The sequence below is a fragment of the Dama dama genome, chromosome X, assembly GCF_033118175.1.
Source record: "Dama dama isolate Ldn47 chromosome X, ASM3311817v1, whole genome shotgun sequence".
NCBI lineage: Eukaryota > Metazoa > Chordata > Mammalia > Artiodactyla > Cervidae > Dama > Dama dama.
In genome coordinates this window covers 134,320,171-134,346,767 of record NC_083714.1, presented here as the reverse complement: position 1 = coordinate 134,346,767, position 26,597 = coordinate 134,320,171, and the positions used below count along the sequence as shown (strand labels likewise).

The following is a 26,597-nucleotide window of genomic DNA, read 5'->3' as shown; positions in this document are numbered from 1 at the left end:
AACAAAAATGAAGAAAAGATCAAATGTCAATAAACAAACAAACAAGACCCTGAAGGATAGTCAGACTCAGAGAACAATGAGCATTCCAGACCAAGGAAACAGCTTTGACAAACACCCACAGGGGACAACAGGCTGCTGCACTTAACAGCTGAAGGCAGGTGACACTGGCTAGAGGGCTGTGAACTAGGGGGAGCAGGATGGGAGGTAAGGCAGGGCCAGGCTTCTCAATCAAGGGACTTCTACTGAGAAGAACTGAGAAGTCAGTCACTAAGTTTCACATTTTACTCCGAATGGCTCTCCCAGATTTTAGTTCTTCCCAAGAAGCCTTCCCCAAATACCATCGTTTAAGATTACATAACAATGGTGGTTGGGATTTTCTGCTGGGAAGTAGAAGGACAATTAACATTTATGCAGCATCTCCTGTGTCCTAGGAACTATGCTAAGATTTTTTCCTTATGATATTCTTTTTTAATTTTTAAGACCATCTCATTAGTTCCCATTAACCTCATTTCTTCCACAGTGGTTCAATCCATGGTTTTGTGGGCTATTAACAGCAGAGTCATTTTGAGATATTTCTCAAACCATTCCAAAGTTAAATGCTTTGGACAAAGTTAAATGCTTTAGACAGCTAACTCCCAGTCATTTAAGAGCTATGGGCAGCATAAGTACAATGGAATATTACTCAGCCATAAAAAGAACTAAAACAGGAACAGACTCACAGATTTTGAAAACAAACTTATGGTTTCCAAAGGGGAAGTGTAGGGGAGGGCGGGGATAAATTAGGAGCCTGGGATAAACACGCACTACTATATATAAAACAGATAACCAACGAGGACCTACTGTATAGCACAGGGAACTCTACTCAATATTCTGTGATAACCTATATGAAAAAAGAATGAATATATGTATATGTATAACTGAATCACTTTGATGTACACCTGAAACTAATTTTTTTTTTGTCACTCAGTCATGTCTGTCTCTCTGTGACTCCATGGACTGTAGCCCACCAGGCTCCTCTGTCCATGGGATTCCCCAGGCAAGAATACTGGAGTGGGTTGCCATTTCCTTCTCCAGGGGATCTTCCTGACCCAGGGCTCAAACCTGGGTCCCCTGCATTGGCAGGCAGATTCTTTACTACTGAACCACCTGGGAAGCCCACACCTGAAACTAATACAACATTGTAAACCAACTGTATTCCAAAAATGTTTTTAAAAAGAGCTATAGGCTGGGAAAGACTGAAGGCAAAAGGAGAAGAGGGTGCAGAGGATGAGATGGTTAGATAGCAGCACTGACTCAATGGACATGAATCTGAGCAAACTCTGAGAGATAGTGAAGGACAGGGAAGCCTGGCGTGCTGCAGTCCATGAAGTCACAAAGAGTCGGACATGACTTAGCGACTGAACAACAACAACAAATGGGCAACTTTTTGGCTAAATTATGAGTACTTTTTCTTATTAGCCATAATTTCTACAGACTATGCCAGTAAGTCACTTTTTCACTTGCTATACTGTCTCCTGCAATCTGTTTTCTCAGGAGGTATAACATGATGATTTAATATATACATTCACTGTGAAACGACTACCACAATTAAGTTGGTTAACACATCCATCATCTCATGTATTTCTTTTGTGTGCTGGGAACACTTAAGATCTACTCTTAGGAGAAAGTATTCACAAACAAAGCAACTGACAAAGGATTAATCTTCAAAATATACAAACAGCCTGTGCAGCTCAACATCAAAAAAACCACCCAATCAAAAAATGGGCAGAAGACCTAAATAGACCTCTCCAAAGAAGACACACAGACGGCCAAGATACACATGAAAAGATGCTCAATGTTACTAATTAATAGAAAATGCATATCAAAACTACAATGAGGTATCACTTCACACCTGTCAGAATGGCCATCATCAAAAAGTCTACAAATAATAAATGTTGGAGAGGGTGTAGAAAAAAGGGAACCCTCTGGTACTGTTTGTGGGAATGTAAATTTACACAACCACTATGGAGAACAGTATGGAGGTTCCCTAAAAAAACAGAAGTAGAACTACCGTATGACCCAGCAATCCCACTCCTGGGCATATACTCTGAGAAAACTGTAATTCAAAAAGACACATGTACTCCACTGTTTACTGCAGTACCATTAACAGTAGCCAGGACATGGCAGTATTCTAAATGTTCATCCACAGAGGAATGAATAAAGAAGATGTGGTACATATATACAATGGAGTATTACTCAGCCATAAAAGGAACGAATTTCATTATTTGTAGAGACATGGGTAGGCCTAGAGACTGTCATACAGACTGAAGTCACAAAGAGAAAAATGATTACTGTATATTAACACATGTATGTGGAAATCTAGAAAAATGGTATAGACAATTTTATTTGCAAAACAGAAACAGACACAGAGAACAAACACATGGACACCTAGGGGGGAAAGGAGGGGAGGAATGAATTGGGAGATTGGGATTCACATATATACATTACTATGTATTAAATAGATTACTAATGTGTAGCACAGAAAACTCTACTCAGTGCTCTGTGGTGACCTAAATGGGAAGAAAATTCAAAAAAAGAGGAGATACATGTATACATACAGCTGATTCACTTTGCTGTACAGCAGAAATGAACACAACAATGTAAAGTAACTAAACTCCAACAAAAATTAATTTACAAAATAAATTGATTTAAAAAAAGATCTACTCTCAGCAAATCTCAAGTATACAACACAGTACTACCAACTGTATAGTCACCATACTATACATTACATCCACAGAACTCATTTATCCTATAACTAAAGTTTCTACCCTTTGACCAGTATCTTCCCATTTTCTCTATCCACCAGCCCTTGGCAATAATCATTGTTCTCTCTGGTTCCATAAGTTTGAAAATTTTAGATACCGCATATACATGAGATCATGCAGTATTTGTCTTTCTGCATCTGGCTTATTTTACTTGGCATAATGTCCTCCAGGTAGGTACATCTGTGTTTTTGCAAATGGCAGGATTTCCTCCTTTTTTATAGCTGAATAATATTTCATTGCATATACATATACACGCCACATTCTCTTTAGCATTTATTGTTGACCAACACTTTGGCTGTTTCCCTATCTTGGCTATTGTGAATGATACTGCAATGAACAGGGGACTGAAGATATGTGTTTGAGATACTGATTCCATTTCCTTTGGATATATACCCAGAAGTGGGGCTGCTGGACCATACAGGAGTTCTAGTTTTAATTCTCTGAAAACCTACATACCGTCTTTCATAATGGACGAACCAATCTATATTCCCACCAACAGTGTTCCCCTTTCTCCACACTCTCACCAACACTTAGGAGGTACCATGGTTTTGATTTGTATTTCCCTGATGATCAGTTATGGTGAGCATTTTTTCATAATCTCTAGGCCATTTGGGTGTCTACTTAGAAAAAAATGTCTATTCAGGTTCTCTGCCGATTTCTTAATCAGACTGTCTTTTCTATTGAGTTGCATGAGTTCTTTATGTATTTTAGATACTAATCTCTTATCAGATAGATGGTTTGCAAGTCATTTTTTTCCCCACTCTGTAGACTGCCTTTTCATTTTGTTGATTAGTTCCTTTGCTGTACAGAAACATTTTAGTTTGATATAGTCTCAATTGTTTGATTTTATTGTTAATGTTGGTTTTTTTGCCTGTGCTTTTGATGTCATAGCTAAAAAAATCAGTGTCAAGGTCAATGTCAAGGAGTTTTTCCCTGTTTTTCTCCTAAAAGTTTCATGGTTTCAGACCTTAGATATAAGACCTAGATTCATTTCAAGTTAATTGTTGCATATGATGTAAGGTGAGGGTCCATTTTTATTCTTTTGAATATAAATATCCACTTTTGCGGGCTTCTCTTGTGGCTCAGCTGGTAAAGAATCTGCCTGCAATTCAGGAGACCTGGGTTCTATCCCTGGGTTGGGAAGATCCTCTGGAGAAGGCAAAGGCTACCCACTCCAATATTCTGGCCTGGAGAATTCCACAGACTGTATAGTTCATGGGGTCACAAAGAGTCAGATACGACTGAGTCACTTTCGCTTGCAATATTGTACCTAAAGGGCTTCCCTGACAGCTCAGTCGGTAAAGAATCCACCTGCAATGCAGGAGACCCCGGTTCAATTCCTGGGTTGGGAAGACCCACTGGAGAAGGGATAGGCTACCCACTCCAGCATTCTTGGGCTTCCCTTGTGGCTCAGCTGGTAAAGAATCCACCTGCAATGTGGAAGACCTGGGTTTGATCCCTCAGTTGGGAAGATCTCCTGGAGAAGGGAACAGCTATCCACTCCAGGATTCTGGCCTGGAGAATTCCATGGAGTGTATAGTCCATGGGGTCACAATGAGTTGAACACAACTGAACAACCTTCACGTTCACTTTCATCCACTTTTGCCAACACCATTTATTGAAAAGACTATCTTTTCTCCATTATGTAATCCTGATGCTCTGTCAAAGATTAGTTGACTGTATATGCATGGGCTTATCTCCTGGGCTCTATTCTGTTCTACTGGTCTGTGTGTCTGTATCATTTTGTTAGTATCATACCATTTTGATTACTATACCTTTGTAATACATAGTTTCAAATCAGGAAGTATGATACAGCTTTGTTCTTCTTTCTCAAGATTGCTTAGGCTATTTGGGGGTCTTGTGTGATAAAATTCTATATGAAGTTTAGGATTTTTTTCCTATTTCTGTGGAAAACACAGTTGGGATTTTGACAGAGATTCTATAATATTTTTATATAATACAAGGTAACCTCCCCATGTGAATTAAGAAGTGAAAGGAGGAGATAAATGAAGAAGGAATCGAACTTTTATTAACAGCCATCTAGCTGCTGGGAGCTATGCAGGCCACTTGCATATGGTGTATCTATTTTAATCCACACCATAGGATCTTCATCCTGGTACCTTGTCAACATCATATTGCTGGTAAGTGATTCAAACATCAAAGCAAATGCTCTTCTCACAACCCAGAATGACTCCCTATAAAGCAGTGGTCTCACACAAGGCTGGTTTTGTCCCTAGGGGACACCTAGCAATGTCTGGAGACACTTTTGATTGTCACAACTTTGGTTGAGGGGGGCTGGCTACTGGCATCTAGTGTAGAAGGACTGGGAAGTTGCTAAACTTCCTACAATACATAAGACGGCCTCCCAAACAGAGAATTGTGCAGCTCCAGATGTCAGTAATGCAAAGCTGAGAAACTTGCTGTACATAAATCAACTCTGAATTTGACTAAACACACTATTCTTTTCCCTACAAACCTCTACATTCAAACAAACTTTGTCTCATTCAAAATCATCACCTCAGAGGACCATATACTTATCCCAGTGACGTTTTCATGCTAACAACACTTTTATCAGCATTGCTTTATGAAATTTCTTCCTTTAAACTATCTTATTTGGTGGCAAAATCTCTGCATTTTCCAAGTAGTTTTGATATTTAGAAATGGTCAAACATTTTCTATTAAACTTAGTAAAAATACAGATGAACAAACTACACAGTAAGAGTCACAGTCACAGCCAAACACCAGCTTCATGCCAGGATTACTCTCTGGAATGCTTACTACATGGTAAATGTTAGTACCCATTTTACATATGAGGAAGGTAAGGCTTCACGGAGATTCAGTGGCTTGATTATGGCCATGAGACTTAAGTATAGGAGCTGGAATTCAAATCCAAATCTGTTTTCCTTCAAAGCCCAAAGTAATGATACCGATTTCCTATATGCCATGTTAGCTGACAAAACAATTCTGAAGGAAAAATCTCCCCCTACCCAATGATACAATGGTATTCTGAATAATGGCAGCATTGTCAAAGGCAGAGTACTGCAGCATGATTAATTTGAAGAGAACAAGTACACTTGTCTATGTAAGTTCAAGTGTGTAATATGTACACATGTGATCACATTTTAAAATCACTCATTAACTTGAGTCACTGGTAATGAGCTCTCTTCTTCTTTAGCACAAAGCCCTTCCACTGACATACAAATAAGTCATTAAATGAAGGAAGGACAAAAGAAAGGGAATTGCAGCAGGAATTTGACAGAAAAGGAAGATAACATATGCTCAAGGATACCAGCAGGGAGGAAGGAGGACAGATAGAAGTGGTAACTTCTCTGGATAAAAATTTTTCAAAAGGAAAATATGTATTATTGGCCAGGCCACTGCTTAGAAGATATAAGATCATCTATTTCTCAGAAAAAAATGCAACTGGTCTTTTGGTATAACAAGTGTTTACTATGAAAGTGGCTTTAATATTCAGCTACTGTCTAATGCCCTCATCATATATGAAAAAGTGAGACAAAAGTATGGCCCAACAGATGCTGAGTAAATTGGGTTGAATTCCATCTCCAGGTTTTACGGAGCAAACATATCCTCCCCAAAGGATCAAGGAGTGCCTGGTACCCTTGCCAGCTAGACCTCTAGAATGTTCCAAACATCTTAAACACCTAAGATGATATCACCATCCTTAGCATCTTAAATACTTAAGTTATCTTATCTTTGCTTTTCTATATAGTTAAGGGTTTCTATATCTGTAAAGCAAATGCATGTTTTTTTTTTTTTTTGCATTTTTTTGGTATTTTATAGAATTTAAGATGTCATTATTTGATGGCTCAATAAGAAAGAAAAAAAATCTATTAACTAAATCATGACCAAAAAAAAAAAAAATAAATCATGACCAAGTATTAAGAGGTCACCAATTGTAAGATAACAAATTTCAGCATTACCTTAAAATATAAAAAAATTCTGCATCTTAGAAAGGAAGAAATAAGATACATGGAATTATCTTATATGTTACTTTTATGTCTTGCTTCTTTGGCCTAACATTATGTTTATAAGGGGCTTCCAGGTAGCGCAGTGGTGGAGAGTCTGCCTGCCAATGCAGGAGAAGTGGGTTTGATCCCTGGGTTGGGAAGATCCCCTGGAGGAAGCAGTGGCAACCTGCCCCAGTGCTCTTGCCTGGAGGATCCCACAGACACAGGCGCCTGGCGGGTTGCAGTCCATGGGGTTGCAGAGTCAGACACAAATGAGCATGCATGGACACACACACACACACACACACACACACACAAAGTATGGCCCGACAATTCCAAGAGGCCTATGGCTTATTTTAGCTGCCCATCAGGCAAACAAAGTAGAAGTTCAAGCTTTCTGGGCAGAGTTCCCTTGATTATGCCATGATATGAAACCAGTGTATGTAGAACACTGGGTTCAAACTGGGGCGTTCTGGTCCCCAAGCTCTCATTGACCTGCTGCTTTATTTTGGGCCCTTGCATTTCTTTCTCGTCTCTACAATAAAGGATTGAGACCACATGACTCCTTGTAAATGCACAGATTCTGTGGTTCTCTTCCTTGCCAGGAAAACAATCACCACAAATTCGTATCTTTCTTTTTGCAACACGGTTTTAGTTCCCTGGAGGCAAAAGGACTAGGAAAGTAGTGCTAGTAAGTCAGACACAGAAAGACAACTATCGCATGACATCGCTAATATGTGGAGTCTAAAAAAATGATACAAATGAACTTACTTACAAAACATGAATAGTCCCACAGAGATAGAAAACAAATTTATGGTTACCAAAGGGGAAAGGGGGGGAGGGATAAATTAGGAGATTGGGATTAACATATACATACTACTACATATAAAATAGATACAAGGACTTACTGAATAGAACAGGGAACTATACATATTATAATAACTTATAATGGAAAAGAATCTGAAAAAGAGTATATACGTAATCACTTTGCTGTATACCTGAAACTGACATAACATTGTAAACCAACCAGGTTGTTTAGTCGCTAAGTTGTGTCCAACTCTTTGTGACTCCATGGACTATAATCCGCCAGGTTTCTCTGGCCATGGGGCTGTCTAGGCAAAAATACTGGAGTGGGTTGCCATTTCCTTCTCCAGGGGATCTTCCTGACCCAGAGATCAAACCCACATCTCCTGCACTGGCAGGCAGGTTCTTTACCACTGAGACACCTGGGAAGTCCCTGTAAACCAACTATACTTCAATTAAAAAACAGACAAAAAGAGTAGGGTGATATCATCATTTTCCTACCCTTTACAAACATGTAACAAAAATGGCTCTTTATCTAAACATATGAATTAATATGGTGAGATCACACAGTGAATATAAACAAAAGAAACAAAGAAAACAAGGCTGGTGGTTACTGCAGAGACACAAGTTCTCTCCATCCCTCCACCTGAGCAGGGGCCTGGCTGGGTAGCCCAGAGGTTGAGGATGAGCTGACTGCTGTAGGTTCTGGAACAAGGCTTCAGTCCCTTTGGTGTGTGCTGGATTCAGTATCATTCATCTTATATTCCCCCACACATGTTTCTAGGGCCCACAGAGTATCTTCCTCTCTCCATCCTTAACTTATTCACAGAGCGATACATCAGATATTCCAATACACGTGTCACACATTCAGTCTCCCCTTCCACTTTGCTGAAAGTAATTCAATGAGTTCAACGTTGCCAGGTTGGCCGTTTGAATCCAAAGATGCAGGGAATAGAATAAGAGTATACTCCTGCTCTTTGACAGGCCAATTTTGTTGTTTTAAAACCCAGGACTTTGATTCTGTTGTTGTCCTTCCAGACCATGCCTCTGCTTGCTGCCTCGATCCCTAATCGGATCTTCTAGCTGCCTTAGCATATCTAATAAAGTCCCGTCTATAAAAGTAACAGCCAGTAAAAACTGTTCATAAAGGTTCCACACCACTGGGAGGCAAGCAATTTAAGTGCTCAGTGGAAATGGGAAGTACCTTTGACTGGACTTCTGAATGCAGTGAAGGGGAAGCTGTCAGGAAAAGATGCCAGTTCAAGGCAGCATAATACAAGAGCCCATGGCATCTGATGGTGCAGTCACTCATCACTGTCAACCTTTAATAACGCTAATGACCATGATTTATTCCACTTCCTAAAATTTAAAGGTCAACTGTAATGCAGGAAAATTCATTATTTGTTCAACACTGATATTCCCCTTTATAAACACACAGTACCTCCATAAACTTTCTCAAAACGGTACATGATGCCAAGTCCTACTGTGACTCTGCTGACGGGTAGCCAAGTTATACCTAAAGCAAAGATTCAGGACCAGACAGCATGGATACATGAGGCAAATACTGCAGTTCCACAGAAAATCCCTCATTGGTTAGAGAAAATGAGATTCATGGCAATGAGGAGCCTGACTGGCCTCAAGACATATTTGTGGTGATTGTTTTCCTGACAGCGAAGAGAACCACTGTCTAACAGGACAGAGGTCCCCAGCCCCCAGGATCTAATGCCTGATGATCTGAGGTGGAGCTAATGTAATAATCATAGAAATAAGGTACACAATAAATGTAATGTGTTTGAATCATCCCAAAACCATCCCCCCCAGCTGTGCTCCATGGAAAAGTTGTCTTCCATGAAATGGGTCCCTGGTACCAGAAAGGTTGGGGACCACTGTACAGGGGACAATCAGACTAGAAGGAAAAGACCCATCATCAGAAAGGTGGTTGTCCAGAGAGTAATCCCAGCCATTCCGCTTCCAATTGGGAAAGGTGTATCATTTTGGAATCACTTCATCTTGCCACGCTAGGTTCTCCTAGATACCAATTTTCCATTTCAGAACATGTTTTATTTTTTTATTACTTTGAGTGGATGGTAATCAGACTATTTCATTCTGCTTGAAAACCAGTACCTCTACTTGGTCCAGGAAAAGACTTGGTGGTGAGTGATTTATAAGGCCCTCTTAGTTTCAATTTAATGAGCCATTTTAACAAATAGCACTTATGGTATGCCAGGCATTCTTCCAGAAACTTCACCAGTGATACCTGATTAATCTTTGTAAGTCAAGGATCGACCAAGTATGATTTAAGAATAAATTATATTTAAGATATAATTCTTCAAGTCTAGTTGCTGAACTTCAAGAAAAGCTCCAGGAAGAAAAAGTTAAGTTACAACTTGAAGAGGAGGAGAAAAGGAAGAAAGAGGAGATGCAGAGTGTTCGAACATCTTTGATCGCTGAGCAGCAGACCAATTTTAACACCATTTTAACAAGAGAGAAAATGAGGAAAGAAAACATAATCAATGATCTCAGTGATAAGCTCAAGAACACAATGCAGCAGCAGGAGCGGGACAAAGATCTGATCGAGTCCCTGTCTGAGGACCTTGCACGTCTGCTGGAGGAGAAGAAGCGACTGGAAGAGGAGGTCAGCCGGCTGCGGGGCGGCACCTTCGTGCCCTCCCCGGGCATGGCCGCAGCCCCAGAGTTGTACGGGGCCTGTGCGCCTGAGCCCCCGGTGGAGGCCCTGGACACCCTTGGTGAGGGGAGGCCAGACTCAGCCATGGAGACCAGCACGATGTCTGTCCAAGAAAACGTCCACGTGCTCTATGAAGAAAGACAGCGGATAATGCTGTTGGAACGAACACTACAGTTGAAAGAAGAAGAAAACAAGTGGTTAAATCAGAGACTGATGTCTCAGAGCATGTCTTCCGTATCCTCGAGGTATTCTGAGAAGATAGCCATTAGAGATTTCCAGGTGGGTGACCTGGTGCTCACCATCTTGGACGAGCGCCACGACAACTACACAACTACGTGCTCTTCACAGTGAGCCCCACCCTCTACTTCCTGCACGCGGAGTCCCTGCCCGCCCTGGACCTCAGGCTGGGAGAGGGCGGTGTCACATTGAGACATAAACCCAGTGTGTGCTGTCTGACTGTGTCAGAGTTACACAGGCAAGAGAGAGCTCTGCTTCCATCTGCTTTCTTGTTTGTTTGTTTTTATTTGGTCTGCATTATCCAGATTATTTTACTGGATTCTGTTGACAGTTCAGCCTGAATGCAGCTAATGCAGTCAGGTCAGTTATCTCATACCCTGGTGACAGCAGGATTGTACTGTTAAAATGCTCACACCTATGTAAGCTTGAATATAATGTGCTCATTTGTTTATAAGGGCACTCCTTGTTTTGGCGAAAATAAATTCTTTTAAACTATAAAAACAAAACAAACAAACAAAAGAATAAATTACATTTAAGATAATATATAAATTATATTTAAGTGTGATTTAAGAATTATAATAATAAATTATATATACTTAATATATAATTAAGTATAAATTATAATATATAGTATAAATATATGATATATATAAGATATATATTTATAAGATAACATAATAAATTATATTTAAGTGTGATTTAAGAATAAATTATAATAAATTATATATATTTAATATATAATTACATATAAATTATATATATCCCCTCACTACTCTGGGGGGACAGAGTTATAGAACTTCCTTTTCATGCTTAAGGAAGATGCCCATCCCCATGTTCCCTGCCTTGGGGATGCTGAGTTTAAAGACTTCTGGGGAGAGAAAAGGCTTATTTTCATAGAGACCATGGAGCTCCTCCACCAAAGAGAGTACAAATCCTGACTACCACTGCTTGCTGGTTGCCTGGTGGCTCAGATGGTAAAGAATCTGCCTGCGATGTGGGAGGCCTGGGTTCAATCCCGGGGTTGGGAAGATCCCCTGGAGAAGGGAATGGCTACTCACTCCAGTATTCTTGCCTGGAGAATTCCATGGACAGAGGAGCCTGGCAGGCTACAGTCCATGGGATCGCAAAGAGCTGGACATGACTAAGCAACTTTCACTTTACCACTGCTTGCAGGTGTCTAGTACAGTAGCACATCTACAAGCATATGCTATGTACCCAACAGAAATGTGCCCAGAGGTGTGCAAAAGCCATGCGCACAAATGCTAATAGCAGCACTGTTCTCAGTACCCCCAAATTGGAAATGACCTAGAGGTCTACCAGCTGTAAGATGGGTAAATCACTTGTGGCATATCCACACAACAAAGTACTCCATAGCAAGGAGAAGGAATGAACTACCAACACAGCAAACAGTATGGACGAATCTCAGAAACACGACACTGAGTGTAGGAAGCCAGACACCAAAGAGTGCGTACTATGTGATTGCTGTTTAATCACTTGGTCATGTCTGACTCTTTGTGACCCCATGGACTGTAGCCCGTCAGGTTCCTCTATCCATGGAATTCTCCAGGCGAGAATACTGGAGTGGGTTGCCATTTCCTCCTCCAAAGGATCCTCCTGACCTGTGTCTCCTGCATTGGCAGGCGGATTCTTTACCACTGAGCCACCTGGGAAGCCCATACTGTGTGATTCCACTTATACAAAGTTCAAGGACAGAAAAAACTCATCTCTGGGTACAGAGACTGCAATATATGAGGAGTGGCTGCCTGTACAGGTGTGGGGACTACCTGCAAAGGGGAACAAGGGAACTTCTGGCACGGGGGTGGAAATATTTCATTTTGATAGGGGTGTTGTTTACATGTGTATATCTATTTATTAAAACTCAAGTTGTATAAAGATCTACATACTTCACTGCCTATGTGCTTTATATACTTCAACAGAAAAGAGAGATGTTGCCTCATATGCATTACAAGAATCCTGAAGCCATGGATTGTGTGGCTGCTGCCAGTGACAAGTCCACCATCTACAGCTTAATCCAGCTGCTGAAGCAAAGTCAAGCCTCTGAGAAATCAGATGCAAGTGTCCTCTAACTCGGTCCCCATCAACCCTCACTGTACTCATTCCCTAAGGAAGATGTTTGCCATGGAGGGTTGATAAGAAGGTGCCAGAACTCTGGTTCTCAAGCCACATTTGAATATCCTCAAGTTTTTGGTGGAGTGATTCAAACATGAGTGATTCCCAGCCCCAGCAGCAAGTGGATTTATATGTAGCTCTATGTTCACCTAATACCACCTCTCTTCCTGTATCTTATCTGGGAGGAAGAGTAACTGTAGGACTAAGACGTTTAGGCAGCTCAGATTTTGTGAGATTAGATGCGTCAAACTCCTAGTTATTCTCCACATGGCCACTCAGTGAAAGACTCCATTTCCCAGCTTCCTTTATAGTTAGATAGGCGTCATGTGACTGTGCTCTCACCAACAGAATGTCAGCGGAAGTGGCCCATGCAAATTCTACTTGCTTTAAAGGAAACAGCTTAACTGGGCTTCCACACTACTCCTTTCATCAGGCTGGAACAAAGAGTAAAGCAGTGACCGAGTTTCAACTAGAAGAGAACACTCTTGGGAATGAAAGAGCAACAAAATGGGCAGAAGTTAGGTCACTGAACAACTCCTATGCCACTAACCTGGTCCACTCACCTCTAGACTGCTATGTGAAAGAGAAATTTCAATCATTGCATTTGGGGTCTCTAGACTACAGCATCTTAGCTGACACCCCTAGCAATAAGCTTTTGAGGCTCAGGGTCTTCAGGCAGCAATTTTCAAGTCTCATATACTCTACCTAGCTCAGTAATTCAGATTACACTAGTACAGGAAGACAGTAGACCCCGTCCCCATCATACAATGTTAATCCTGTTGTTAAACTAGCCCCCTACCTCCACAGTCTATGAGACACTTTCAGTTCCTCGTTTGTATATATACAGTCCTTTCACAACACAGTCCCACCCTCCATACTCTGCCTCACTGCACACATTTGCTGCACCTATAGCTCGTATTCTTGAGGTTCCCTGAAAGCACACTGCACCTGAAGAACTCTGCTCACACTTCTGGCCAAGTGGAGTGGTCTCTTCCCCACCCCTATCCTGCAGTCTCTCCTGCCCATGAGGCAATGCTTATCAAGTCTTCAAAACCCAGCCCGAAAGACTCCCGAGAAGCCTCTTGAAAACCTCAAAGCAGAATGACTTCCTCCCTCTACTATGCTGTGGTATTCATGAAGACATTTATCACTCTGAGCTGCAGGGGTTTAGGTACATGTCTGACCTCACAGTTATAATATATGCTCCAAAGACAAAGTCCCTAAAAGTCAAGATCATGTCATGTCCATTTTCTTAACTTTGGCATTCAGCCATCATCTGGCTCATACTCAACGAGGGTTGAATGAAAGAAGGAAACAGAATTTAATATGCTCAACATTACTAATTATTATAGAAATGCAAATCAAAACTGCAATGAGGTATCACCTCACACTGGTCAGAATGGCCATCATCAAAAAGTCTACAAACAATAAATGCTGGAGAGGGTGTGGAGAAAAGGAGACCCTCCTACACTGTTGGTGGGAATGTAAGTTGGTACAGCCACAATAGAAAACAGTATGGAGGTTCGTTAAAAAACTCAAAGGTATGATATGACCTAGCAATCCCACTACTGGTCATATACCTTTAGAAAACCATAATTCAAAAAGACAGATGTACCCCAATGTTCAATGCAGCACTATTTACAATAGCCAGGATATGGAAGCAACCTAGATGTGCATCAACAGAGGAATAGATAAAGAAGATGTGAGACATATATATATATATATATATATATATATATATGATGAAATATTACTTGGCCCTAAAAAGGAATGAAATTGGGTCATTTGCAGTGATGTTGATGGACCTAGAATCTGTCATACAGAGTAAAATAAGTCAGAAAGAGAAAAACAAGTATCATGTATTAATACATATTTGTGGAATCTAGAAAAATGGTACAGATGAATGTATTTGAAGGGCAGAAACAGAGATACAGACATAGAGAATGGACATGTGAATACAGTGGGGGAAGGGGAGGGTGGGACAAATTGAGAGAGTAGCAATGGCATATATATACTACCATGTGTAAACGAGCTAATGGGAAGCTGCTGTGTAAGACAGGGAGCTCAGCCCGGTGCTCTGTGATGACCTAGAAGGTAGGACAGGGCTGGGAGGGAGCCTGAAGGGATAGGGGATATACACATACATACAGCTGGTACACTTAGTTGGACAGTGGAAACTAGCAACATTGTAAAGCAATTATACTACAATTTAAAAAAGAAGAAAAAAAGGAAGCAAAATTTAACAGCTGGCCTGCTTCAAAACTCTATCCATACATTATCACTCTTACCTATTCAGTGCAAATGCATAGTGGAATTTAATGTTATGCTGGTCAGCCAAATCACACGTAGGCAGCATCTCCAGTGTTTCTACCAGCTTCACCATTGCATCGTAGTCCTGTTGGCAAGAGGTCCCAAGGTGAGAGAGGAAACACAGCTCTTTGCAGGTTTTCTTAAACAGTTATCAGCATGAGACCACCTCAGCATTTAAATATAGGCCCTTACCTACAGGCAGTATTTAGTGAAGTTAAAGTCCTTAAAAGAATAGCAATGAGATTAAAAACAACAACAAGATGGATGAGCGAAGACACAGGAAGAATCTCTGCTCTCAGAGGTCACAAAAGGACCAAGGAAAGGAAGTTAGATTCAGAGACAATAAAAGAAAACGAATGAGCCAAGCAGCTAGGAAAAGCTACCACATTTTGAGTGTAGAAGAGTTATCACCACTGGCAGGGCTGTGGGTTAAAATGAACTGGACGTAAATATATAGGAAATCTTACAGTCATTTGCCACATAAAGGGAGGAAATATCCCAAGGCTTCCTATTTTGTCAGAAACAATCCAATTCATTTAAATCAGTTTCTCAACCTTGGCACTAGTGACATTTGGGGGCTGGATCATTCTTTACCGTGGGGGCTGTCCTGTGACCTTGACCCACTCAGCGCCAGGAGCACTCTGGCCCCTGCCCCCAGTTGTGACAACCCAAAATACCTCCAGACACTACCACATGTCCCCGCCTTGAGAACCACGGCTCTAAACTGCGTAATTACCCAGGGAAAAACTGCTACCGTGTTCGTCTCGGCTGTATCCCCTGTGAGCAGTGCCATCTGCTACCCTTTCAGCCGGCTCAGAATCACTGTTACTGGCCAACTTGCTGACAGCTGGCCACAGTTAGCAGACGAGGACTTCCCACCGAAATCTCACGCCTGTTTTGTGGCATTACCCTTGGTTGCTGCTGCCCAAGGAAAGGGAAAGCAGAGTACAGCAAGAAGCTTCTGACTCATCTTTGAGCCTCAGAGTCCCACCAAGGGAAGGTTATAAAGAGGAGAGATGCATGAAAGCAAGGGCAGAAGGAAGCCAGCCGCTCAATGGAAGAAAGACCTCAAACAAGGTCCTTCCCATTCTCTTGTTCCATGGGGCATCACTCAGCATAATTTCTAATAGCATCTGCTATTAAAATCAATTAGATGCATCTGTTTGTCACCAGGGGCATGAGTTCCTTAAGTGGTTGACTCTTGTTCTTGGCTCAGGTCATAAATGGAAGCCTCTTTTGTCTAAAGACCTGTGGCCAACAACCTCCAACATAGCTTTATACTGATAGAATTCTACAGGTTATGTACAGCACTCTGTGTTCCTCCAAAGGGACGGAAGACAAGACATCTTGGAAATGGCTCCACGGCATTAAACCTGGAGGGGGGAAATGATTGCTTTCCTCCATGGTGCCATATTCTACAAACCCCATCTTCAGGACTTTCCAGAAGTCTCTGTCCATCGTCTGAGAATAAAGCCCTGCAGCCCCAGGGTCCTGGACATGCCTGTGTTACTCCTGCTCTCCCTTTCACTAACAGGTAGTGCTAAACCAAGAAGGGAGTGACAAAGGCCTAAAGGGAGTAGAAGAGGAGAGGCATTAAGAGCAAGGACAACAGGGCTGGTTGCCTCAGTTGGAATCTTGACTTTTGCCAACCACTGTGTGACCTCAGGCAAGTTATTTAGCTTCTCTGTACCTCATGTTCCTCATTTTTACAATGGGAATAATCGGACTGTGCACCCCATAGGCTTCTGAAGAGGATTAAGTGAATTAGGGCTTGCAAAGGGCTTGGAACAATGCCTAGCACAAATTGCATATAAACTGTTAAATTCTGAACTCCTTTTACTAAGCAGTACCATATCTAAGAATTTGCTGGAGCACCCTTCTGATATGACAAAAGCTTCTGCAACATTTCTACCACAAAAGATGTGCGAGGTGACCTATGACCCAGCCACATTCCTATTTTGGCTATAAAACAACTACCTAACCATACACCTAGTGCATGAGTACTTCATACAAGGAATTCCTCATGTCAGGGAAGAACTGTGTTAGCTTCAGATAAGCATAAGGCATACCTGGATATCGCGATAGGATAGCAGTAAATTAATGACGATGTCTGAGGTCAGAACCTCAGTGTTATCCATGCGGAGTTTGATCCGAGCCAGCTCCTTGGCCAGTTCATCACCCTGGTATTTCTCTCTGGCTCTCCGGATGTCATTTAACAAGGTTTCTTTGTAATAAGCACTGGAGAGGGAAACAAGAAAAGCTCCAGTCACGGCTACAAGCATCCAGGACTGTGCTGCAGCTCAAACAAACCTAGCTCTCATGGACATGACTTAGGCTAACACACGGGAGCCTCACCCACAGTTGAGCCTCCCAGGATCAGCCAATGGGGAGCACGTCCTAGTTGTGAGTGTCACTTTGCAAAAACCTAACCACTCAACAGTTACAAAGAAAATCAGTTCATTATGACCTTGAAAATATTTTCAAAGTTGACCCCTGATGTATTTGGATAACACACAGGACTCACTAGCTACCCCACCCCATCCCCTCTCCTCCGGTATTTTCAAACACATAAAGGACAAGAAAGTACTTCACTTGAACAGTAATTTCCCCCGCCATTAAGAGATTTTTCACAAAGCTGAACAAAACTCCAAAGCCATGAAACATAGTAAGATGAATGTCTTTAAGATGTATCTTTCAGGTATCCCCAGATAGTAACCACAAAGCTTTTTACACTTGGTCGAGAAACAAAATCTGGATGTGTCCATGAGCAATACAGGAAGCCATGCCTGGATACCTGCAGACCACCTCTGCCCTTCACCCCCTATTCTCTGTGTCATTTTTGACAGCCAGAATGCTTTCCTAATGGAAGACATAGAACTTCCTTTATGTGAGCATCCAGATAATAACAGGGAGGTATTACAACATTGAAAGCAGTTTAAATTCACACTAGAATGTCTCATCATGTCTCCAAGAACCAATGCTAGTATTCGGTACTTGGTTTAAAATAGATGAATTTAAATATGTTGTCTACTTTCCAAGAAATTTTTTTTCTATGGAAACTGGGCATGATCAAGTTGTAATACTATTAACCCATTACGTAGCTGAAATGATTTAACTGTAGACAGTAAAATTAGGTTGTTTATTAAAAAGAGCAAGTTTAACAAGTAATAGTCTTCAGAGGATGAGAAGAAATACCAAAGAATAACCAATGTTGATTTTAACTGTTACAAAACTCTGTCCAAAAAAGTGTTTACAGTACACTGCCTGGTCCAATGCTTATAATAAATCTCAACATTTCAGTAATTAAGTGAAATTACTTTCACTTAAGTAAAGTGAAAGTGCTCTGATATAAAAGTATCAGTGCACTGCTTTAATTTTTATTTCCTTGTCTCTTGCTTATTACCTCGATGATGAGCAAATTAGTAGATTCTACTAATGTTTAAAATTCTATGATTAATCAAGTGAATAATTAAGTTGAGTGATAGGCATTGTCCATTTGCTGGACTATAAAGGCATCAAAAGCTATTAAAGTATTACTAGTTTTGCCTGACAAGTAAAAATGTATTAGTCTTGTTTTCAAGAGGAGCTCTGAAAAATATTTTCAATAAACTAAGAAACCTAATAAGAACAGTAACCTGTAAGTAAATAAACAAAACACTGAATTAAGTATGGCTTGGAGACACCATGTATGTAATAAACATGCAGCCATTTCTGCCTCTGGTAACCAGAGATACTGCTAATCAGTGTGAACTTGGAAATGGCTTCAAACCCATTTTCTGCACAGGGCTCTGGGTGGCCTTCATCAATCTATGCAAGTTGGCACTTGAGCTGAAAATTTATCTGCCATCCCTGTTACAGATGTTTTCAACCATTAGCATCATTTACCCTCTCACTAACCCTTGCCAGGTATCTGGGAGTTCAAGGGGTGGAATCAACCAACAGGTATTTCAAGTTCTTTGAAATTAAACCAAATTGAAAGACTTGTCTTCCTACTGAAACATACATGAAATGAATGAGAAACGAACCTGAGGCCACTTCTTGCAGACACCTTGCTCATCTGGCAGACTCAAGCTAGCCTACTTCCTTGTCAGACCTGAAAAAAAATGATACTGGGAGACTTTTCTCCCTGAACCTCACTAGAATATTCACTGTGCAGTTAAGACAACAGTTAGCAAGCTGGGGCCGAATGAGGTTTTTGAGGGATGTGCTGCAAAAGGTGCCCCGTTTACTTTCTAGATTGGCATGTGGTCACATATGCCTGAGTTGCCAGTCTTCTTTTCCCTTTACAACCTGTAGCGGAAACTGTGTGTCCAGAGAAGAGGTGACAGGATAGAAAAGGAAAACAGACTGAACAAGCATGCACCTCCCACCAGCCCCACAGTAGTAATGCTCCACAGTTTGGGGGGCGACAGCGCAAGCCAGAGGGACGTGTGGCCCTTATACTTCAAGTCAGTTCTGCCAGCGCTTTGGATTTTCATTTGTTTTGGAAAGACAAATCCTTCTCCTTGTGACTTAACTTTCAGGAGTAAATCCTTTAAATTGGCTACAGGCAAAGAAAATCTGAATTCTTTCTTTAAGTGGAATAACTTTTCTGCCTTCAAGTTTCAAAACAGGGATATTTCAAGGGCTGGTTTCTTGAGCACTGAGGCTCCAAGAGGTGAGCTGACTGTTCCAAGGCTACACAGTGAAGGACCGCCTGAGCCAGGATTCAAACCCAAACCTGTCAGCTCTTGAATCACTGCTCCACGCCTTCTCCGACATAAATCTACCAAGAACACGTCCCAGGGCACACTGTGGTCAGGATGGCTTCAGCTTGACTCAATACCCTGACCTGTACAGCATAGGGGCTAATGTTTGGAATAGCCTTGCTGACACATTTTAACAACTTCAACAGCTGATTGGCGGTGGGCAGGAACTCACCTTCAGAAATGATCTTAGAACACAGAATGTCAGAGTTGAAAGAGCATTAAAGAAAATCAATGATTTAAGTTCCTTATCTTCTAGATGACAAAACAACTACAGAAAAGTTATTTGTCAAGGTTGCATAAGGAGCTGGAACCAAACACAAACTGAACCCTGACCTCAACTCCAGTTTCATTCTCTTTCAGCTACACCTCAACAGCCCAATGCAGTGAGCCAGTTTGGAACCCTGGATTCCAGGATGACTTTAAAATGACTGGCTGGAATTCCCCACTCCCTGGGCACTATGGTCTCTTGAAGGTACATCACCTCCATGGACATGAAGGGAAAATTTTGGCCAAGCTCCCAAGACTGAGGACAGTTGATGGGAATTACCATGAGGTCACATGGATGTCCTTGAGGAGGCTAGTAAACCTGTCCACCAGAGGCACACACAGTGGACCCAGGAGGGTGTCCCAGTTGGGCTGCATGTACTCCGAAGCACGCCGCTGGGCATCACTCTCACAGCAAAAATAATCAGCGCATGGTGTCACGATGTATGGGATGAAATAATAATTTCCACTGGATGCCTGGAAAAAAGAAACAAAAATGTTTCACAAAATAAGCAATGCAGAAGCACAGCTGTGGATTTGGGCAGGTGGAACCTTGGTGGGACAGGAAAGGAGAATATGCCTGACGATGAACAACTACTTGCACAATATGACTACGAATCTATCAGACACAAACAGGAAACCACTCCATTTCACAAGCTCTAACACATGGGAATACAACAAAAATTTGGTTTTCAATGCTGAACTGGGCAGTATACATCTCTGTATTTCACTGGCAGAGATTTTAGGTTTTTAATTCTCAGAAATTATATTTCATTACATATCCTCCAAATCAGAGGGAACTTCAGCCCAATGATAACCAGGAAGCGAAATGTAAAGGTTTAATTTCTTTCTTTTGGCATGGCTGGAAAAGCCTTATTATTTGATAATTTAACCACAGGTGAATTATTTATAAACTTTGTTGAGTAGAAACTGTTTTGCAGGAAGCAGATATTAATAGATATGATTAGTCCCAGAGATGTTTTGGGAAAAAATTCGTTTACAAATTTTTATATTGTCAAATAATACTCAAGTAAAACTATGCTTTTTCTATGGAATAACCATGATTCATAGTCAAATTGTAACCATTTTTTAAAGCATAAACACTACCTTTATTTTTTTTTACTCTTTGTTTTTAAATTATGAAAGTATGATAACACATTTACAGGAGACTTGGAAAATATACAACAAAGTTACATATAGTTCTACTATATATTACAATTATTTTAAATAGATAAATTTTTAGTTGGAGTTTCCTTATCAAACTCTCAAGAGTTTGAATGAATGAATATACAGAAAAGTAGAAGGAAAGCACCATGAACCAATTCAACATAATTAAGATTCATACAATTTTCACACACAGTAGGATACAAATTCTATTCAAGTTCCCATAGATTATAATATAAACTAGGAGACACTGGAACATATCCAGGGACATAAAACAGGTGCAAAAATTTCATGGTCTAAAGGTACTGAAATCATACAGAGTCGGTTCTCTTATCACTGTGGAATTATGTTAGAAATCAGTATCAAAAGATATTTGAAAATAACCCACATATTTTCAATTCCAATGTGACATTTACCAAGAGAGATCTTTGACTTAGCCATTGAAAGCCTCAGTAAACTTAGAAGACTGAAAAAACACAGAGGGTGATTACAGAGAAGAAAGTGTTTAAATGAGAAATATTAAAATGAAAAATTAATATCAAAGATACTTTAAAAAACCCATGTATTTGAAAATTAAATGTCCACTTTTAAATGATGGTTGTATCTAAGAAGCCCTAACAAGGAAAATTAGAAAATATTTGTAACAGAATAAAAATGAAAAGAGAATTTACCAGAATTTGTTGCATGCAGCTGAAACTGCTCAATGCAAGTAAATACAAAGCAGAATCTTGAATAAAGTATGAAAATAAATAACAAACACTGGCGTAAAATATTATGAAATTTGTACAAAATTTGTACTTTAGTTAATAAAACTGTTATCACATTTTCTGTTTTTTTTTTTTTTTTTTTTAAACAACATAGTATTTTCTTGATATTCTCAGAACTGGACTAGAAGCTTTGCGCTTCAAATTTTTGTGAAAAAGACCACTAAGATAATGAACTTTCTAGTCTTTTAGCAGTAATATCAGATGCCAAAATACATGGAACTATATCAAAGTTTTGAGTGAATATTAATTAGAAACCTAGCATTCTATTTATACTGTCAAAAAAGTGGGATTAAAATGTCATAAATTTTTTAGCTAGGCAAAAATTCATAACATTTCTAAAATATATATCATACATACTATATACACATACACATATATATATACATATATGTATACAAAAGTTTTTCTACTTTGATAGAGTATGATAAAGGCTTGAGAAAGAAAAACAGAAAAGAGGGAAACATAAACTAAATGAAATGGGAACACTGAACATGAAATAGAAAAAGAAATACTACTTTTAAACAGCATTCAGCCCATACCTGGGCTCCCTGATAGCTCAGTTGGTAAAGAATCTGCCTGAATGCAGGAGACCCCGGTTTGATTCCTGGGTCGGGAAGATACCCTGGAGAAGGGATAGGCTACACACTCCAGTATTCTTGGGCTTCCCTTGTGGCTCAGCTGGTAAAGAATCCACCTGCAACGAGGGAGATCTAGGTTTGATCCCTGGGTTGGGTAGATCCCCTGGAGAAGGGAAAGGCTACCCACTCCAGTATTCTGGACTGGAGAATTCCATGGACTATACAGTTCATGGGGTTGCAAAGAGTTGGACACAACTGAGAGACTTTCACTTTTCACTTTTTCAAGCCCATGCTCAGTTTTTAGAATATTTGGAGGACTACAATATGCTCTTAAAGGACATTCTACTATTACAGTCTATTTTTGGTCTGTACTGTTACAAAAAGCCACTATGTTAAAATTTCTGACTTATTAATTCCTATCTCTTCACTAGGTTTTAAAGAATTTGATGCAAGCAATAATACATCTGATTTTTTCCCTTTAATTTGTTAAACTAAGGGAGTTATCTAGGAAATTTGGCATCAGTTCAATTGCTCAGTCATGTCCAACTCTTGGAGACCCCCATGGACTGCAGCACGCCAGGCCTCCCTGTCCATCACCAACTCCTGAAGTTTACTCAAACTCATGTCCATTGAGTCGGTGATGCCATCCAACTATCTCATCCTCTTTCATCCCCTTTTCCTCCCACCTTCACTCTTTCCCAGCATCAGGGTCTTTTCAAATGAGTCAGTTCTTCACATCAGGTGGCCAAAGTATTGGAGTTTCAGCTTCAACATCAGTCATTTCAATGAATATTCAGGATTTATTTCCTTTAGGATGGACTGGTTGGATCTCCTTGCTGTCCAAGGGACTCTCAGGAGTCTTCTCCAACACCATAGTTCAAAAGCATCAATTCTTTGGTGCTCAGCTTTCTTTATAGTCCAACTCTCACATCCATACATGACTACTGGAAAAACCATAGCCTTGACTAGATGGACCTTTGTTGGCCAAGTAATGTCTCTGCTTTGTAATATGCTGTCTAGGTTGATCATAGCTTTTCTTACAAGGAGTTAAGTGTCTTTTAATTTCATGGTTGCAGTCACTGCAGTCACTGCAGTCATCATCTGCAGTGATTTTGGAGTCCCAAAAAATAATGTCTGTCACTGTTTCCCCATCTATTTGCCATGAAGTGACAGGATAATGTGGCAAAATGCACAACCTTGGGAAGCATACTTTCAGCAAGAACGAGAAGTCAAACGAGCAATACAGCTCCTTCTAAATTACAAAGGAATTCACTCACCCCAGAGACAACGGTCAGAATGCCACAATTTCAGATCAAACAGAAGTCTTGGGAAAACTCCACATTGGGGAACTGGTTTCAAACATATATGTGACAGACATTTTAGTTTTCCTTTTGAGTAAGATTTGCTTACACAAGGACAGGTGGTATTCTTCTATCTAAATTCAAAATCAAATAATTGTCTTGAAATTCTCTCCTTCTTTTGTACCTCCCAGGGCATCTATATCCCTGCTGAGCTGTCTGTAGGCCCTAAAATACTTTGTTAAGCAAAAATGACTAGCACTGCTCCATTCAATCATACTTGAGACTGCATCGGCACACTTTCTGTAAAAATATTTTTGGTCTTGTGGGCCATATAATCTCTACTCTCCAAGTACTCAACTCTGCTGTTAAAGCATGAAAGCAGCCACAGACAAGACGTAGACACATGAGCATGGCTGTGCCCAGTGAAACTATTTATGGGCAAAACTCTGAATTTCATATTTTCACATGTCCTAGAATATTCTTTGGGCTTCCCCAGTGACTCTGTGGTAAAGAATCTGCCTGCCAATACAGGAGACGCTGGTTCAATCCCTGGGTTGGGAGGACTACCTGGAGAAGGAAAAGGCAACGCACTCCAGTATTCTTGCCTGGGAAATCCCATGGACAGAGCAGCCTGGCAGGCTACAGTCCACAGGGTTGCAAACAGTCGGACACAACTTAGTGACTAAACAACAATAACAAAATATTCTTCATCTTCTGATTTTTTATCAATTATCAAAAAATGTTAAAGCCATTGTGAGCTCACAGGTCATACTAAAACAAACGGTGGGCCAACCCTTGTCTAACACTAACCTTCCTGATGTTTCATGATTCCTGATAACAGATTTTATGAAAGAACTTACCCTGCTACAAAACAGCAGCTGGAGACTGTGGATACTAGATACTGGAATTAAACACCTCTCACTGCAAATGCTGGTGTGTTATAAAGACAGGTGGCAACATTTTGGGTATGTTGGTGATAAATGGGGAACAGAAGGAAGACTCATGGTTACTTCCTAGCAATCATTGAGCAAGGCCTGCACCAGAGGAACAAAGACCCTTCCCTCTCTGATAATATCTGCAAATTCTCAAAGACCAATTCAAAGTGCCCAACAAAGTAAGCTTTTGGTAGGTTAGAAACACATTTCTCCATCATCTATATCAGTAAAGTCATGGTGCCAAATTTAATTAAATTAAATGCCATTATACATTCATTTATACATTAATCTGCTTGTTCTTTTACCTGAAGTTGGTTGAGTTTATGGTAAAAGATTTCCTAGTTTAGACTAAGAAGGATAAAAGAGCTGTGTGAATCAGTGAAGTCTAGAAGGTAAAAAATAAAAATCCTTGAAGGAATGGAGTTTGTTATTTTCAAAAAGTTAGGGCTAGACTGGAGGTATGTGGAGCTCCTCAGATTCCCTTCCCAGAAAATCAACCATAACTGGTAACAAATATTTTTCTCGAAAAAAACCATTTCAAGTCTGTAAAAAATGTCTTAAGAGCAAACAGCAAATGGACAAGAGATCTTTATTCGAAACAACAATTAAATCTTGATAAGAACAATGAGACTCCAGCATGTGAGCTATAAGCTGCTCTTTCCCTACCCTCCAGCCCAGAGTGACAGTTCTGCTCTGGATGGGTACAGTCAAGAAGATGCGGCCCCCTGCCACCCCCAATCCCAAGTCTAGGATGATAGTTTCTCCCTAGGAAGGCTAGGCCACCAGCATCCTCATTCACCACCGCCCTGTGTTGTAAAAGCCCTATTCCAGGTAAGCGTGGTTAAGAGAACCAGGGCTCCATCCCCTCACCCACTTGCCGCTTGTATGGCATCTTAGGTGAATCAGGCCAAGAATATTGGGCCCTGATCATCTATGTCCCAGCTCACATTGGACGGAGGTTCCATGTTAGGAGAGGCAAGCTGAGAAGATCAGGGGCTGCTAGCTCTGGCCAGCAGCCCACTCACAGCAGGGTATCATGCTGAAAGAGGCAGGCTGCTATCCCCCTGTCCTGCTCTGAAGCACTGATGCAGAGCTCTGCCTAGGGTCAAGGCATGAGGTAAGAACATAGAGCTCTGCAGCTCTCCCCAAGGGGACTGGTTTTATGTGGAACATAGCATGGGGAAGTTCAAACCTATGGAAGCTGCCAAAGACAATGAAGACTTTTGTAGCAAGAAATTAAGAGGAGGCTGGTACCTCCATGAGAGCAATGGGTGAAAGGTAGATCAGCTAGAAGTTTAACAAAAAGAAACAGGAGAAGAGAGAGTTATGGAAGCCTTCCTGTGGTCAGAGTAAACCTTAAAGAACAGCCTTAAAAAAACACATCTGCAAAGAAGTCCAACGTTAATGATACTAGACTGTGGAAGATTTATGTCTCAGGTTATTGGCAAAAACAATAAAGCAATTAGCTACCAACTTGGGGACGCTAACAACTGGATGTGGTATCAATAGAGGAAGACCAGTCAGGAACTTAAATCCCACCAGGGGATCTCCTGGTGGCCCAGTGTTTAAGAATCTGCCTGCCAACGCAGGGGACATGGGTTCAACCCCTGATGTGGCAAGACTTCACATACTGTGGAGCAACTAAGCCCATGCACAACAGCTTCTGAGCCCGAGTGTCGCAACTACTGAAGTCAGTGTGCCTAGAGCCTGTGCTTTTCAACACGAGAAGCCACTGCAATGAGAAGCCTGTGCACTGCAAGTTCGAGTAGTCCAAGCTCACTGCAACTAGAGAAAGCCTGTGTGCAGCAACAAAGACCCAGTGCAACCAAAAAAAGAAAAAATCAAGAAGAAAAACTTAATAGTGAACTTAGAGAAAGGTATAGTCCAAGAGAGCCCAGCTA

At 40.8% G+C, this 26,597-nt stretch overlaps 1 protein-coding gene across 1 annotated transcript in view; it reads right to left on the bottom strand.

The window, feature by feature from the left end:
• Nucleotides 1–26,597, bottom strand: part of MAP3K15 (mitogen-activated protein kinase kinase kinase 15) — a 136,545-nt gene that overhangs the window by 65,026 nt on the left and 44,922 nt on the right. The window contains exons 4-6 of the mRNA XM_061137496.1: nt 20,235–20,428; nt 17,009–17,177; nt 14,918–15,024 (exon numbers count right to left, since the gene is read on the bottom strand). Coding sequence (XP_060993479.1) covers nt 14,918–15,024; nt 17,009–17,177; nt 20,235–20,428 — 470 coding nt within the window. The remainder of the gene's footprint in view (nt 1–14,917; nt 15,025–17,008; nt 17,178–20,234; nt 20,429–26,597) is intronic.